This window comes from Plasmodium vinckei (assembly GCF_900681995.1).
Source record: "Plasmodium vinckei vinckei genome assembly, chromosome: PVVCY_11".
NCBI classification, from domain to species: domain Eukaryota; phylum Apicomplexa; class Aconoidasida; order Haemosporida; family Plasmodiidae; genus Plasmodium; species Plasmodium vinckei.
In genome coordinates, this window is record NC_051303.1 from 790,334 (window position 1) to 804,336 (window position 14,003).

Below are 14,003 nucleotides of genomic sequence, written 5' to 3' on the forward strand. Positions count from 1 at the left end.
ATCAAACATATTCTTTTGTAAAGAATAAAAAAATTAAAAACTAAAACTTTGAAATAGATGTAAGGGACATTGAAGTTCTTTCATCCATAAACAATAGATGTCAAATGTTCATAAAAATATATGCATAGATAGATGCATATGTATGTATATATCTCAAAAGAGATAATAAAAATATGTCTATGTACACACCACACCTTTATATGCTTGTCATATTAAGGAATATAGTGCATGCATATACATATAAGGGAAATATATATATTTTTTACTTTGTTGTAAGATATATCACGATTATAAATTAGCGTTTTTTTATTAATTATATATAGTAAAATAATAATATGCGTTTAATTCATTTTTTTTTATTCACTTTTCATTTAAAAAGACAAATTTATTGAAAATTTTGAAAAAAAAATAGATATTGATATATTTATACATAGAAATATAAATATTTATAATACATTAATACATGCATAGATTACATACAACCATAACTATAGAAACGTACAATATACAGTCATAGGTATAGAAATCGACAATACATAGCCATAGATATAGTAAGGTACATGCATAGAAGCATGGAATTTTAGTGATACATGCATATGTTAGTGATATTTATATGCATTTTTAGATAGTATATATATTATATATAGTATACATATGTAGAGATACATGCAGACATATCCAATACATACATAAATACAAATATATAAATGGCATACAAACATACATAAATTTGATATTGCATGCATATAAGCATATAGAGAATTGTACATTGTACATAGGTATGTTACATGCATGCAATGTATTTTACAACAACACAAACTAGTATTTGCAAATATAAAAAATAATAATTTACTTATTTATTATATGCTTGAATAATTAAATATTTAATACTTGGGGTAAAATATACAATAGAAATATAAATAAATGAATAATGTATTTTTATTAAATTATCATAATTATTTATATATATTATTATTATTTTTTTGTATTTTTACAACCAAATAGAAAAAATCAAAATTAAAAATATATTCATATGTTTAATTGTAAAACTCACCAAATTATCATGATATGATGTAATTATAGAGAATATAAAACAAGTAAATAAAAAAAAACAAATAAATAAATTCAAATAACAATTTTTTTTTATTATTATTATTTTATTTATCTTTAATTTTTATGTATAATGGCATAGTTATGTAATTATGAAGGTATATATATATTTTTACATTATATATTATTACACATAGCAAAAAAAAGAAAAGTGGACCAAAGTGTATTTTTATGGTTCCATTGAAAAAAATATTATAACTGTAAATATATTATGTACATTTGATCTTAAAGAAAAAATTATGAATATACAAAAATCGAAATAAAAAATTTTGATGAATTATTTTTTTCGTTTTTTAGTATATTATGAATAGTAAAGGAAATTACACACCATATATGTACACACATTTATATTAATAAATCTATAAGAATGATAATTAAACAAATGTATGAAAAAAAAATATATATCTATATTACTACAAATCTATTTAAATATATATATGTGTTATTTCACATTTTTTTATATTTTTTATTTTTATTTTAAAACATACCAATAAAAATACCATGAATCAAAACAAGTTCAAAGTTGAATAAATAAACATAAAAAAATATATTTATATATATATATTACAAAAAAAATCCTTTAAAATATAAATCTTTCTATGAAATTGTATCAAATATAAATTATTTTTATAATAATAAAACAACGGTTTATATAGGTACACACCAAAACATAAAACTCATTTTTTAGTATATCTCTTAATATATATACAACTTATGTGTAACGAATATGACAACATAATTGTTCTGTTTTTTAAACAATATTAAAATTTCATAAAATGATACATAACATATAAAATATAATATGAATAGGGTATTTTAATTATTTCATTTAATATGTATAAATATATGGAAAAACATAAAATACAACATTATATATTTTATTTGTATACCTATATGTAAAATATATATAGAAAATAAAACAGAACAAACTTAAAAAATAGACAACTTCCTTACACACACGCATTTTAACAAGCGAAATCATAATAAAAAGTATAAAAATAGAATAAAATAAATTAATGATAATAAAATAAGAAATAATTTGATATTTACATGAACAAGCAATAAAAAATAAACAAAAAGATATAAAATATTATGAACAAACTATACACATAAAATTTTTTTGTTTTAATTCCATATTTATATTGGATGTGGAAATTAAATTATATACACACATTGTGATTTTACTTATAAAAATATATAAAATATTTATCATTGTTATAAAACCATAGTCTTTCATAAGGTTTTGTTTTTGTTAGGAATTTATTAGACAATATGTACAGTAAATATTTCTTTACATTTTAGCTATTAAATATGTACATGCAGGAAAAAAAATAAATATAAACGGAAAATCTATATCCTAATAAAAAGAAATAAAACCTGGTAAACTTTCGAATTTCTTTATATTTTCCTATGAACTATTGTGTGTTGTTTTACACCAATTACCAATATATACTACTTTTTAAGTGATAATAAAGTAGAAACATTATGTTAAACTTATATTTTATGAAAAATAAGTCTTAAAATAAAAAAATATGACATATATAATGATTAATAATTTGGGTAAAAATGGAACATATTAAAAAAATGTATATAAATAGGTTACTATATCAAAAATAACCTATTTTATGATGTCTTTTTAGGTTTATGCCCATACATAAAGGCTATACTTATTTATTGTCAATTAATTTTTATTAAATTTCATATTTGTTCACTTATTTGGTTAATTTTTTAATACAAAAATTATGAAACATGTATGAAATTGTCTTCATTATATGTGTAATCAAATTATTTGTTATATAAAACCCTCATTTGGGTATATAGAAATTATTTAAATATTTTTATGCCGCATATTATCGTTTCTTTGACCATTTTAGGGCCTTGTAAAGTATGTATACACCTTTGCAAATAAGTAAATATGCAAATACACGCAGTTATATTACTGAATTTATTAATTTTCATCATTGTCAAATTTGGTATACGAACTGATGGAGGGAAGGTTTTTATCGCCATATTTAGAAACCTGACGTAAAATCATATCACCAACAACAATAGAAGATGATCCTTCAATTACAGGGGGTAATCGTGGCAAGATACAACAATCATGCATCCCTTTTACTCTTAATGTACATAATTTCCCTTCAAAATCACTTGTTTCTTTTTCTATTTGTATCGAAGAAACTGGTTTTATTGCTGATCTAAAAATAATGTTATTCCCTGTTGAAATTCCAGCCAAAATACCTCCACAATTATTTGATTTTGTAATTAGCAATTTGTGTTTATTTGATACAGTACAATATTTATCTGGAATTTTTTTTTCTTCATTTTCACAAAAATTTTGATCATTTTTTTCATCATCATTTGGATTTGAACTTATATATTTCTTTTCCTCCTTGAAACTACTATTTTTTGTATTCACCTTTTCCAATGGAATAAACAAATCATTATGTTCGGATCCTAACATATAAGTTCCATTAAAACCTGTTCCAAATTCTATACCTTTTATTGCTGGTATAGATAAAATAATTTTTCCTAACTCTGATTCCAATTTATCAAAAATGGGTTCCCCAATTCCAATAGGAACATTTTGAATAACACAAGTAGCAATTCCTCCTATACTATCTCCTTTATTTTTTATTTTTAAAATACATGAACACATTTGTACAGCTGTATAAGGATGCGGGCATCTTGTTTGCAGTGATACCCATTCAGTGTCATGCTCACTAACTGTTTTATTATTGAATTGTATGTTTTTTAAAGGTTCATCAAAATTTGAAATATCTTTTCCTTCTTTTTCAGAAGATATTAATACACCATTCACATCGTATATATTATTAAAATAATCCATAAAAATTTTTTTGCCTTCATTATATTTAACGCATCCATATGTATCAATTAATTCTCTGGTTGGTGGATTTTTTTCAAACATTTCATTAATCAATTTAGGGATTTTGATATTTCCGACCGCATATACATAAGAAATAATTTGAATATTATAATAACTTTTTAGCCACTGTTCAATACATGCACCTGCTGCCACTCTTGTAGCAGTTTCACGACCTGAAAATCGACTACTACCACTTTTATTTTTAACATTGTATTTCATAAAATATGTATAATCACCATGACCAGGACGTGGAATATTTATAAAATTAGAATATAGTTCTTTTTTTACATCCTCATTTTTTATTAAAAATGTAATAGGTGTTCCCAATGTTTTATTATCATCAAAACCTGATAAGACAATTAATTTATCTGACTCATTCCTATTTGATGTTAATTTAGATTGATTTGGTTTTCTTCTATTTAATTGTTTTTGAATTTCCTCAAAATTTATCGTAATATTTGGTAAAAATCCATCAATTACACACCCAATTCCTATTCCATGGCTTTCCCCAAATGTTGTAACTTTCAATAATGTCCCATATGTGCTCATACTTTATTTTCCTTGCATGTTCATATTTTTACGTAGTTTTTTTTTTTTCATACATTTTTATTATCTCAAATAGCTAGCTATTTAAAAAAAAATATATTTCTAATACAATAAAAAAGAAAAATATATTACACATATAATAGCATGGCCACTGTACAAATTACAATAATATTAGATATTGACAAAGTATATATATCACTTTTTATTTCTATATCATTTTTTACAAAACATTCTATGAATATGTTTTAAAATGTATATATATTTTATTTATTAACAATAGGATGATGAAAATATGGCTATATTTATTTGTTCATAAAAATGGTACTTTATGTATGTTAGGCCATTATATTTTTAATAAAAATGTGACAAAAAAGGGAAATCGAAGAATGAGTTGAAGATATATTATGTTTAGAAAAATAAATAATGTTACTACACATAAAACAACACCAAAATTTTTATAATTAGAATGTAGTACCATAAGAAATATGTATTTATTATTATTATAACGGAAGAATATACATACTCAGTATTAATTGATACGCTAAACTAATGCAGACTATATATATGCATATTTTTTTAATAATGATTATTCTTAGTTTATTTATGAAAGGGGAAAATATAAAATCCTTTTGAATTTTTATATATAGTTTTTAGTGTTTACAAATAAATCAAATTTGTATAATTTTAAGTAAATCGGAAAAAAAGTAAACCTGAATATAGGTAAAAGCAAAATTTTAATAAAACTAAAATAAATGTTAAAACTTAATAATTAATTCTAGAAAATAAAAAAAGAGTAATATATAATTATAAAAAAATGAATAATACATGAAAAAAAAGAAAAGTAAAAAATTATAAGGAAAATTGGAAATACACAAAAAGAAATGAAAATTCATATAAATCCATTACAATGGGGGTAAGGCACAACACACAGATTGCAACCGGGTGATTAAGTATACCTTAAAAGCTAATACATTATGTATGTACATAATTAAAAAAAGTGTATAAAAAATAAATTGTTTCACAAATATAGTCATGTAACAATAAAATGTTACAAATATTAACTCAATGTTAAATAATACACTAAATGTGTATACATATACCTATATATGAAAACTATCCGAAATTCATAAAAATTTATAAAATTATAATTAATTTTTTATTATTAATTTGTTTAATTAATTTTCTGAATTATTCATATGTTCTGAAACCCCATTATCAGTTGGTAAATTATTTTGATTGAATTGATCTGAATTAGCAACTCCATTAAAACAATTATAATTAGGAACATTGTTTTCATTTAAATTTCCCATATTATTTTTGTTAATACTAAAAGGTAAATTTCCTTGTGAAAAATTTGTTAAGTTATTATTTGGATTTCCATTTCCTTCTATACATCCTCCTAATTGCAATCCTACAATATTGTTATTTATAGAATTATTATTTTCTAAGTTATTTAATTCTTGTTTTTCTGCTTCCAACATACCTTGAATATATTCATTTTCATTATATTCTGATTTATTTTTATCTTTTTTCATTTCTGGTGGGGTTTTTGGCATACTAATCGAGATTTGAGCAACCTTATTATCAAAGTTTTCATTATTTGTATTTTGGGTAGTATTATTTATTAGTTTTTTATTTAAAAAGTAGCCATTTGTTCCGATTTCGGGCATATTCTGCACAAAAAAAATATTAACAAGGTAATGTATAAATAGTTTACATTATTTTCATATTATATATAAACATTTGGATAAGTAAAATATCCTTACTGATGTATCCACATGGTCATGGGAATAATTGCAGTAATAATTGGCACAGTATGCTCCTATTAAATTAGTTGGTAGAAAGGGAAAACAAATAAAAGGTTTATCAAAAAATATTTTATTATAAACATTTATAATATCTTCATAAATGTTCATATTTTTTTTCGCTGATTTTTTTGTATATTTACCAAATTTGCATGGGACATTTGGATGAATGTAAATGCACTCTGACCCAAAGGCACAATAAGGCCAATTTCGACACTACAAAAAAATTAAAATTAAATTATATTTATTTGGTCATACATAATATAAAGATATCTTCACGTATTATGGCCCTCTAAAGGTTTATAAATAGGTATACGCTTATATATGCCTATTTCAATAATACTTGCAAAAAAAATATGAACATGCAATAATATCTTACATTTTCCACTGGATGGATATATCGGCATTTATCTCCAAATTGGCAATTCGGAAGATAAAGGCATTTTTTGGGAATCTAAAAAAAAACAAATGCACACACATGTATATATTTGTATATACATAAGCAAATGTGCAGAATAATATAGTGAACATATATCGAAAAAGCAAGATGAATATTTCCAAGGAATTTACCTTCACCACTGCGTTTGCAGGATCAGTTACTCCATTTTGGTTAACCATTTGATTTCCACCAGCTATAAAAAAAAATTAAAAAAATGACATACGTGTGTGTATATAAACGTTGCCAAATGTTTGACTAGCCAAAAACACAAACATAAGAAAAATTACATGTACAAACTAGCTAATGTGCATATTTTTTTTTATTAAAAATGTACCTATAGCTGCATTTGCGCCACCATCATTTATATTGTTTAATTTTGTTTCATCTTGTAAATTGGGGTTTTGTGTATTGGATAATTGGTCATTTATTTGAGAATTTGGATTATTATTTTTATCATTGTTATTTGCTACATTATTGGCATTTTGGTTTATCCATACATTAGATATTAATGGTTGAGCTGTGTGTGGTTTTATTCCTGGTTTATCAGAATTAACATAAGTTTTATTAAAATGCATTTGTTTGTTAAATTTTGGGGGATGAAATTGTTCTTGATTTTTTTGACTGTTTAAATGCATATTATTATTTGGATTTCCAAATTTGAAGGTGTTGTTATTTTTTGCATTCATGTTCATAATATTATTTTTCGGATGTGAATAATTATTGCTGTTCATATTATTTTGAAATTTATTAGTGTATGGAAAACCAGGTTGAGGAATCATATTTTTTTGTTGCATATTATTAAAATGATTTGGATTTTGGGGATTAAAAAAATTATTATTCACATTATTAGCCATAAAGCTATTATTTGGGTTATTCATATTTCCATCTAACATATTTGGTTGGGATGCCATATAATTACCTTGGTAAAATTTTCCATCAAAGTTCATGCCCTTGTCATATGGATAATTTCTGTTCATGACGTAATTAGGCATTTCTTGAGGATTTAAATCTAGCCCAAAAAAAAAAAAAAAAATATTATAGTAAATGGTAGAATAATAAAATTATTTTTTTAATTCCATTTTTATATATTCTTTAGCTTAAAACGGTATAATATTTACACATATGAATGTGCATATTTGTTTACTTGAAGAACCGGGTTGCAAGAATGGGGCTGGCTTATCATCACCAAATCGTGGGTTTGGTCTAAAAATAAGTTAATACATTTTATGAATACAAACATATATTAATACTATATATGAAATATATTTTATTCATTTGTTTTTTTTTTGAAATCTTCAAAATATTACTTTAAAATGGGTTTATTTTTTTTATCCAAATTGGAATCATCCATTTCTGGGATAAGGAATACAAAAAAATATAATAATAAATATATGAACAGTTCATAATTTATATATTTTGGCTAGTAACGACAATAAAATTTAATCGCCACTATTATGCAGTAAATGGAATTAAACGAATTTGAATTGTATTTATAATAATCTATTATGTATGTATGATCATATTTCATTTTTTTTTTACTATTAGATTGTAATCCATCACCATATGAATATTCTTTATTACCTTTTTTTGCTCCATTTTTTTTTTCAACATAAAATTTTCTATTAGGTGATAATGAGCGACTATAACTTCTATCACTTGCTCGTCCATTTTCTCGTAATTTGAATTTTTTATCATTATCATTTATTCGTCTCCTAGATTGATTTCTATCATAGTGGAATTTTCGTGTGTGAATCCTTGAAGAGTTAGATCTGACACTTATTTCTCTTCTTTGTCTTTTTTTATATTTTTTTGAATATGAATCAGGATCGTTAGCAGAATATTTATCACTACCACTACGAATACTTTGGGATCGTCTTCTGGAACGTGAAAGATTTCTTTTACTTGAATCATACTCCTTTACATAACTCTTTATAATTGGATAAATTGAAGTGTTAATAATTAAAAAAAAAAATAAATAAATAATGTGTTATTGTTGGAGAAAGACAAAAAAAATATAAAATTATATACATATTAAGATATTCCTTCTTATATTTTGATTATTTATAATATGGAAATACACAAATATGCAGATTTTAAAATGCACGAACTTTTGTTTTCTTGGTTTGAGTGGGCGAATACTTTGATCTCGAGTCTATGATTAGAAAAAAAAAATATAAAAATTATGACAAAATATAAAATTATGTATGAACGTGTGCAGGACATAAAATACAACATCGATGCAAACCCTAAACCCTGATAAAGCACAAAGTAATAATACCTGGAGTCCTATTTGATTTTTCATAATTTAGATTATCCTTATTAATTTCTGAATTATTTAGGTTATCACCTTTTTGATTTCTTTTTATTTCATCAATAAGCTTTAATAACCAGTCAACGAAAACAGTAGTCTGAATTTTTTAAGTAAAAAAAATGATATCATATATGAGTTTTTTTAAATTAAAAATATTTTTTTTATGTAATTATGAATAATTCCATATGTTTATTGCAACTGTTTGAAGGAATATTGTCAATTTTGGACATGGCGTATGCATATGTATGGAGATAGTTTTTATCAAAACTTGTTAATCATAATTTTTACAATATATAAATGAAAAAATATATATTATATGATATATATTTGTTTGTATAGTTTTTATTACATGATCTCCTAGAAAGTCTTTCAATTCATTGCACATAAATTCACTACTACTTTTTGAATTTCCGGCCATATGCCAAACATATTCTGTTAATATATCAACCTCATATTCTCCTAATAATTCTCTTAATTTTTCAGTAATAATGTTTTGGTATTTTTTATCAGTGTCCGTACTATTTGAAATCATTTTCCTCTGTTATTTACCTTATTCTGTAACTACTATGTTTTAGAATTATGTTTGAAGTCTTAGAATTTTCCCCTCATCAATATATTTATATATACATAAATATATATATGCATACACAAACATATGTTTATATCTATATATAGATGATGAGTTCTTTCCCTAAGTTTATTACTTATTGATTTCTATGCTATTTATTTAACTAATTATAAAAGCATTTTCTGAATAATTTACTTTTTTTTTATAAGATAATATATTATAAGGCGCTTTAAAATTTCTATGATTATATTATATAAAAATAAAAGTATAAAAATATTTATATATTTAAATATCTAGCCTTTTATTTTTTAATTATTTTTTTAATTCATAATTATATATAATTATCTATTTAAAAATTTTTGTAATATATATTTTATATTTATACATATAATAAATCAAAAAAAAATTATTTGCTTGTAATATAGTTACAGTATATTATTGCCATCCTTTTTCCGATACATATATATCATCATATGTATATAATTATTTTTATTGAGATCTTATTATATATATATATAAACCTTTTAATTTATTATAATTAAAAAAATATAAAAATATATGCTTTAATCAGTAAATCAGTAAATAATATATATATTTACATTTTTAATCATAAGCAAATTTCATGCTCCATTTTGTATAGCCCATATTATACACTATTTTATGCATAGTGGATTTGCTAATATTTTTGAAAATTGTAACCTATGTAATTGTTGCTATTTGTGTTTCATTTTTTCTGTTATTTTATTCTGCTCGCATGTATATATAAATATTATGAGCATCCATACAGACATATCAATACATATACATTCTTAACTTTCCCTAAATTTAGTACTATATACATCAAACAATGTACAAACAGTTATATATTATAAATCAAAAAAAATAAAAAATATATATACATGATAAAATTAGCATATATTTTGTAAAAATAAACTCTTTCAGCTTAAGTAGAAATGATTTATCTTTGATATATAAACTTTTTTTTTTCAACCTATCCATGTTTTACAATAAAATAGTGGGCCACCACATTTTTTATGTGCTATATATACATCACATGTAGAGTTATTTTCTTGCATGAAAAATAAACAAAATTATATATATAATTAATATGCATTACTAAAATAAAGTTTGCAATTTTCATGTAATCACTATTCTGTTTATTATATATATTTTTTTTTATTCACTATGTGTGCATCCTTTCCTTTTGACATAGCGATGAAGTAAATTTACAAAAACAAATGAATGAGCAACATGCTGTGTGTATACATATGATAATAATTGTGAATTTATAAGATATACAAGCAATATTTGAAAAATAATTCATATATTTTCAAATTTTTTAATATAAATAGATAAGGACATACTATATGTATATAGTACTACAAATTAGCAGGAGGAAGATGGTTTATACAACTTTTTATGTTTAATAAGTTACAAGAAAAGTCGCTTTTATATACAAAGGTGAAAACATTTTTTGAATTAAAAAAAAACTCGTATAAAGAATATATTGGTTTTCACAGTTGTTTATGTAAACCCGTCTGAAGTTGAAAAGGAGCAAGATATAATTTTCAACCTTTTCAACCTTTTCAACTTTTTCAACTTTTTCAACCTTTTCAAACTTTTCAAACTTTGCAACCTTTTGGGTATAACTAGACAAACGTATTTTGCTTAACTACTTGCACACAGCTAGACATGAATTCTTTTAAAAAAAAAAATAACTATAATTTTAAATGAAATATCACATTGTATTATTATTTTTATTTTTATTATATTTGTTAAATGGGACATTTTCAAACAAAAATAAAAATGTATTAAGTTATGAAGTAGTAAGTAGTAACAATAATAAGTATGCCTTTTTGAAAAATAATGAATATAAAAAAAAATACATACAAAGACGAAATAGTCATAAAGAAACAAACAAATATACAAATTTATACACAATTAAAAATCCATTAAAATGTAAAATTATAAATAAAATAAAATTAGTTAGAGAGAATGCAAAACATATAGTATATAATCTTGATATAAATCATAACGGACTTTTCAAATATATAGAGGGGCAAACATGTGGAATTATTCCATATTATTCTGATCAGAATAATGAAATTAATAATACAAAAATAGAAAATGATGTAAATAGTAAACAGCATAATACCAAACCAAAAAAAGGTGCAAGATTATATTCTATATCTTCAAGTAACTCATATAATAATTTATCTGTTGCAATACGAATGCATAAATATGAGGAAAATGTAAATGGAATAAATAATATAAAATATGGTTATTGTTCAGGTTATATAGAAAATTTAAAAAACAATGATGATATATATTTAACTGGGCCACATGGTAATTTCATTTTACCTGATAATATTATTAAAGATAATATAAATTTAATTTTAATTGCAACTGGAACTGGTATATCACCATATATAGGTTTTTTAAAAAAAATATTAATGTATGATGAAAATAATCCAATAAAAAAAAGTCCATATTCTGGTTTTATACATTTATTTTATGGAGTTTATAATGAAGATTCAATTTTATATTTAAATGAATTAGAACAGTTTAAAAAGTTATATCCTAATAATTTACATATACATTATGTTTTCTCTGCTAATAGAAAATCAGAAGAACCCTCATTTTATGTACAAGATGAAATACTTAAAAGGAAAGATGAATTCTTTCACCTTTTCAATGATTATGAAACAGAGCTTTATATATGTGGTCATAAAGCAATAAAACAACAAATTGTTAATATTTTAAAAAGTGATCAAAATTTTGATATAGAGAAAAAAAAAAAAGTACATATTGAAGTTTATTAGTTGGTGAATAACCAAATGATATACACACATTTTTTTTATAAATGCTTGTCTTTCTGCAATAAACAAGTGATAGTTTTTAAAAAATAATAATAATTAATTAAAAATTTACAAATTTATATTTCTTATATTTTTTAGTTATACACACGATATGTGAAATATGCGTGTATATTTACTTATTTGTTTTTTGTTAATTTTTTTGAAAAAAATATTTTATTAACTATTTTTTTTATTTCCAAATATTGAAAAATAACTTAATAATGAGTTTGAAAAAAAACTAAAACACATATTACAACAGCAAAGGAATAAAACCAGTACGCTGATTATATATATAAGCCACCACATGGTATATGTTGCTGTAAAAAAAAAGATATGCATATTTGTTAGTTTGCATATATATATGTATATGCACAAAACTGATCATTCATCGCGTCTTTATAAATTAATAAGTAATAATTGTTAATTTTACCTGGGGTATAATGAATTACATATCGTGACAATCCTTTTTTTATTGGCTCTGAAAAAGTGTAAAAAAAAAAGAAGTATATTAACAACAATGCAAATGTTCATTAATTTAATTAGTCATAATAAATCTGTTTTGTTATTACCATCACAAGGAGGTGACACTTCTACTTTTTGTTTTCCCCATGGTAGCATAGATGGATTTTGCTGATTTTTTTGTGTCCATCCATTATTACATTCGCAAATAATCCTATTTAGTTTTGTAATAAAAATACATTTACCATTTAAGCATGGGTTTGTTTCTGGGAATGAACATGGGTTATTTTCAATTTCACAATTTGCACCTTGAAAGAAATCACCACATTCACATTTATAATAAGGTTTGTTTGCTGTCGGTACGCATGTTCCTTTGATGTTATAAAAAAAAAAAGCAAAAATTAAAATTATTACATAAAAATAAACGAGTAAGTTGATAAACAAACACACATATATATGGGCATATTTTAAAACTTCATATAAAACTTCATATAAAATTTCATATAAAACTTCATATAAAACTTCATATAAAACTTCATAGCTTTATCTAACCTTGCTTACATAGTGCAACCGCGCAAGATTCAGTCGCGTTGTTTATATTACAATCTTGTTCACAAATGTTCCACGTCTCTTTACAATGTATCCCCTTCTCATTTTCATTACATAAGCATACCTGTTTATCATTATCTAAGACGTAACAATCATTTTTACATTCATGGTTCTCGCAGTTTATGCATAATATAGTTGCAATTTTATTGTAAAAATATACGAGCAATATTATTATTATATTGAATTTTGAATATATGATCATATCGTACGTGTAAAAAAATGAAAATAAAAATTTTTAAGAAATTATTGAAGCAAAAAATACTATTATTCAATCTTTTGTTGTAATAAATTTACATAAAACTAGAAAACACCCTAAACATTTTTTTTCATTATATAAAATTTGGAAAAGTATATGATCACTTATATTTTTCTCTTTTTTTAGTTTCGGTTAATTTATTAATTATACATGTATTC

At 22.8% G+C, this 14,003-nt stretch overlaps 4 protein-coding genes across 4 annotated transcripts; 1 reads left to right on the forward strand and 3 right to left on the reverse strand.

The window, feature by feature from the left end:
* Positions 1-3,058: 3,058 nt before the first annotated feature.
* Positions 3,059-4,543, reverse strand: PVVCY_1102300 (chorismate synthase, putative; the record flags this gene model as incomplete). The annotated part of the gene is made up of 1 exon (XM_008626147.1): positions 3,059-4,543. One exon carries the CDS (start codon positions 4,541-4,543, stop codon positions 3,059-3,061), a length of 1,485 nt encoding a protein of 494 aa, XP_008624369.1.
* Positions 4,544-5,715: 1,172 nt separating this feature from the next.
* PVVCY_1102310 (nuclear polyadenylated RNA-binding protein NAB2, putative) lies at positions 5,716-9,627 on the reverse strand (the record flags this gene model as incomplete). Its single annotated transcript, XM_037634538.1, has 12 exons — positions 5,716-6,213; positions 6,307-6,362; positions 6,489-6,561; positions 6,725-6,799; positions 6,916-6,977; positions 7,119-7,793; positions 7,929-7,987; positions 8,092-8,137; positions 8,366-8,711; positions 8,893-8,936; positions 9,063-9,192; positions 9,445-9,627. 12 exons carry the CDS (start codon positions 9,625-9,627, stop codon positions 5,716-5,718), a joined length of 2,247 nt encoding a protein of 748 aa, XP_037490630.1.
* A 1,766-nt stretch (positions 9,628-11,393) lies between these two features.
* On the forward strand, positions 11,394-12,485 carry PVVCY_1102320 (ferredoxin--NADP reductase, putative; the record flags this gene model as incomplete). The annotated part of the gene is made up of 1 exon (XM_008626145.1): positions 11,394-12,485. The coding sequence occupies one exon, from the start codon at positions 11,394-11,396 to the stop codon at positions 12,483-12,485; it is 1,092 nt and encodes a 363-aa protein (XP_008624367.1).
* A 380-nt stretch (positions 12,486-12,865) lies between these two features.
* On the reverse strand, positions 12,866-13,791 carry PVVCY_1102330 (EGF-like membrane protein, putative; the record flags this gene model as incomplete). The annotated part of the gene is made up of 3 exons (XM_037634539.1): positions 12,866-12,999; positions 13,091-13,351; positions 13,533-13,791. 3 exons carry the CDS (start codon positions 13,789-13,791, stop codon positions 12,866-12,868), a joined length of 654 nt encoding a protein of 217 aa, XP_037490631.1.
* Between the last annotated feature and the right edge of the window lie 212 nt (positions 13,792-14,003).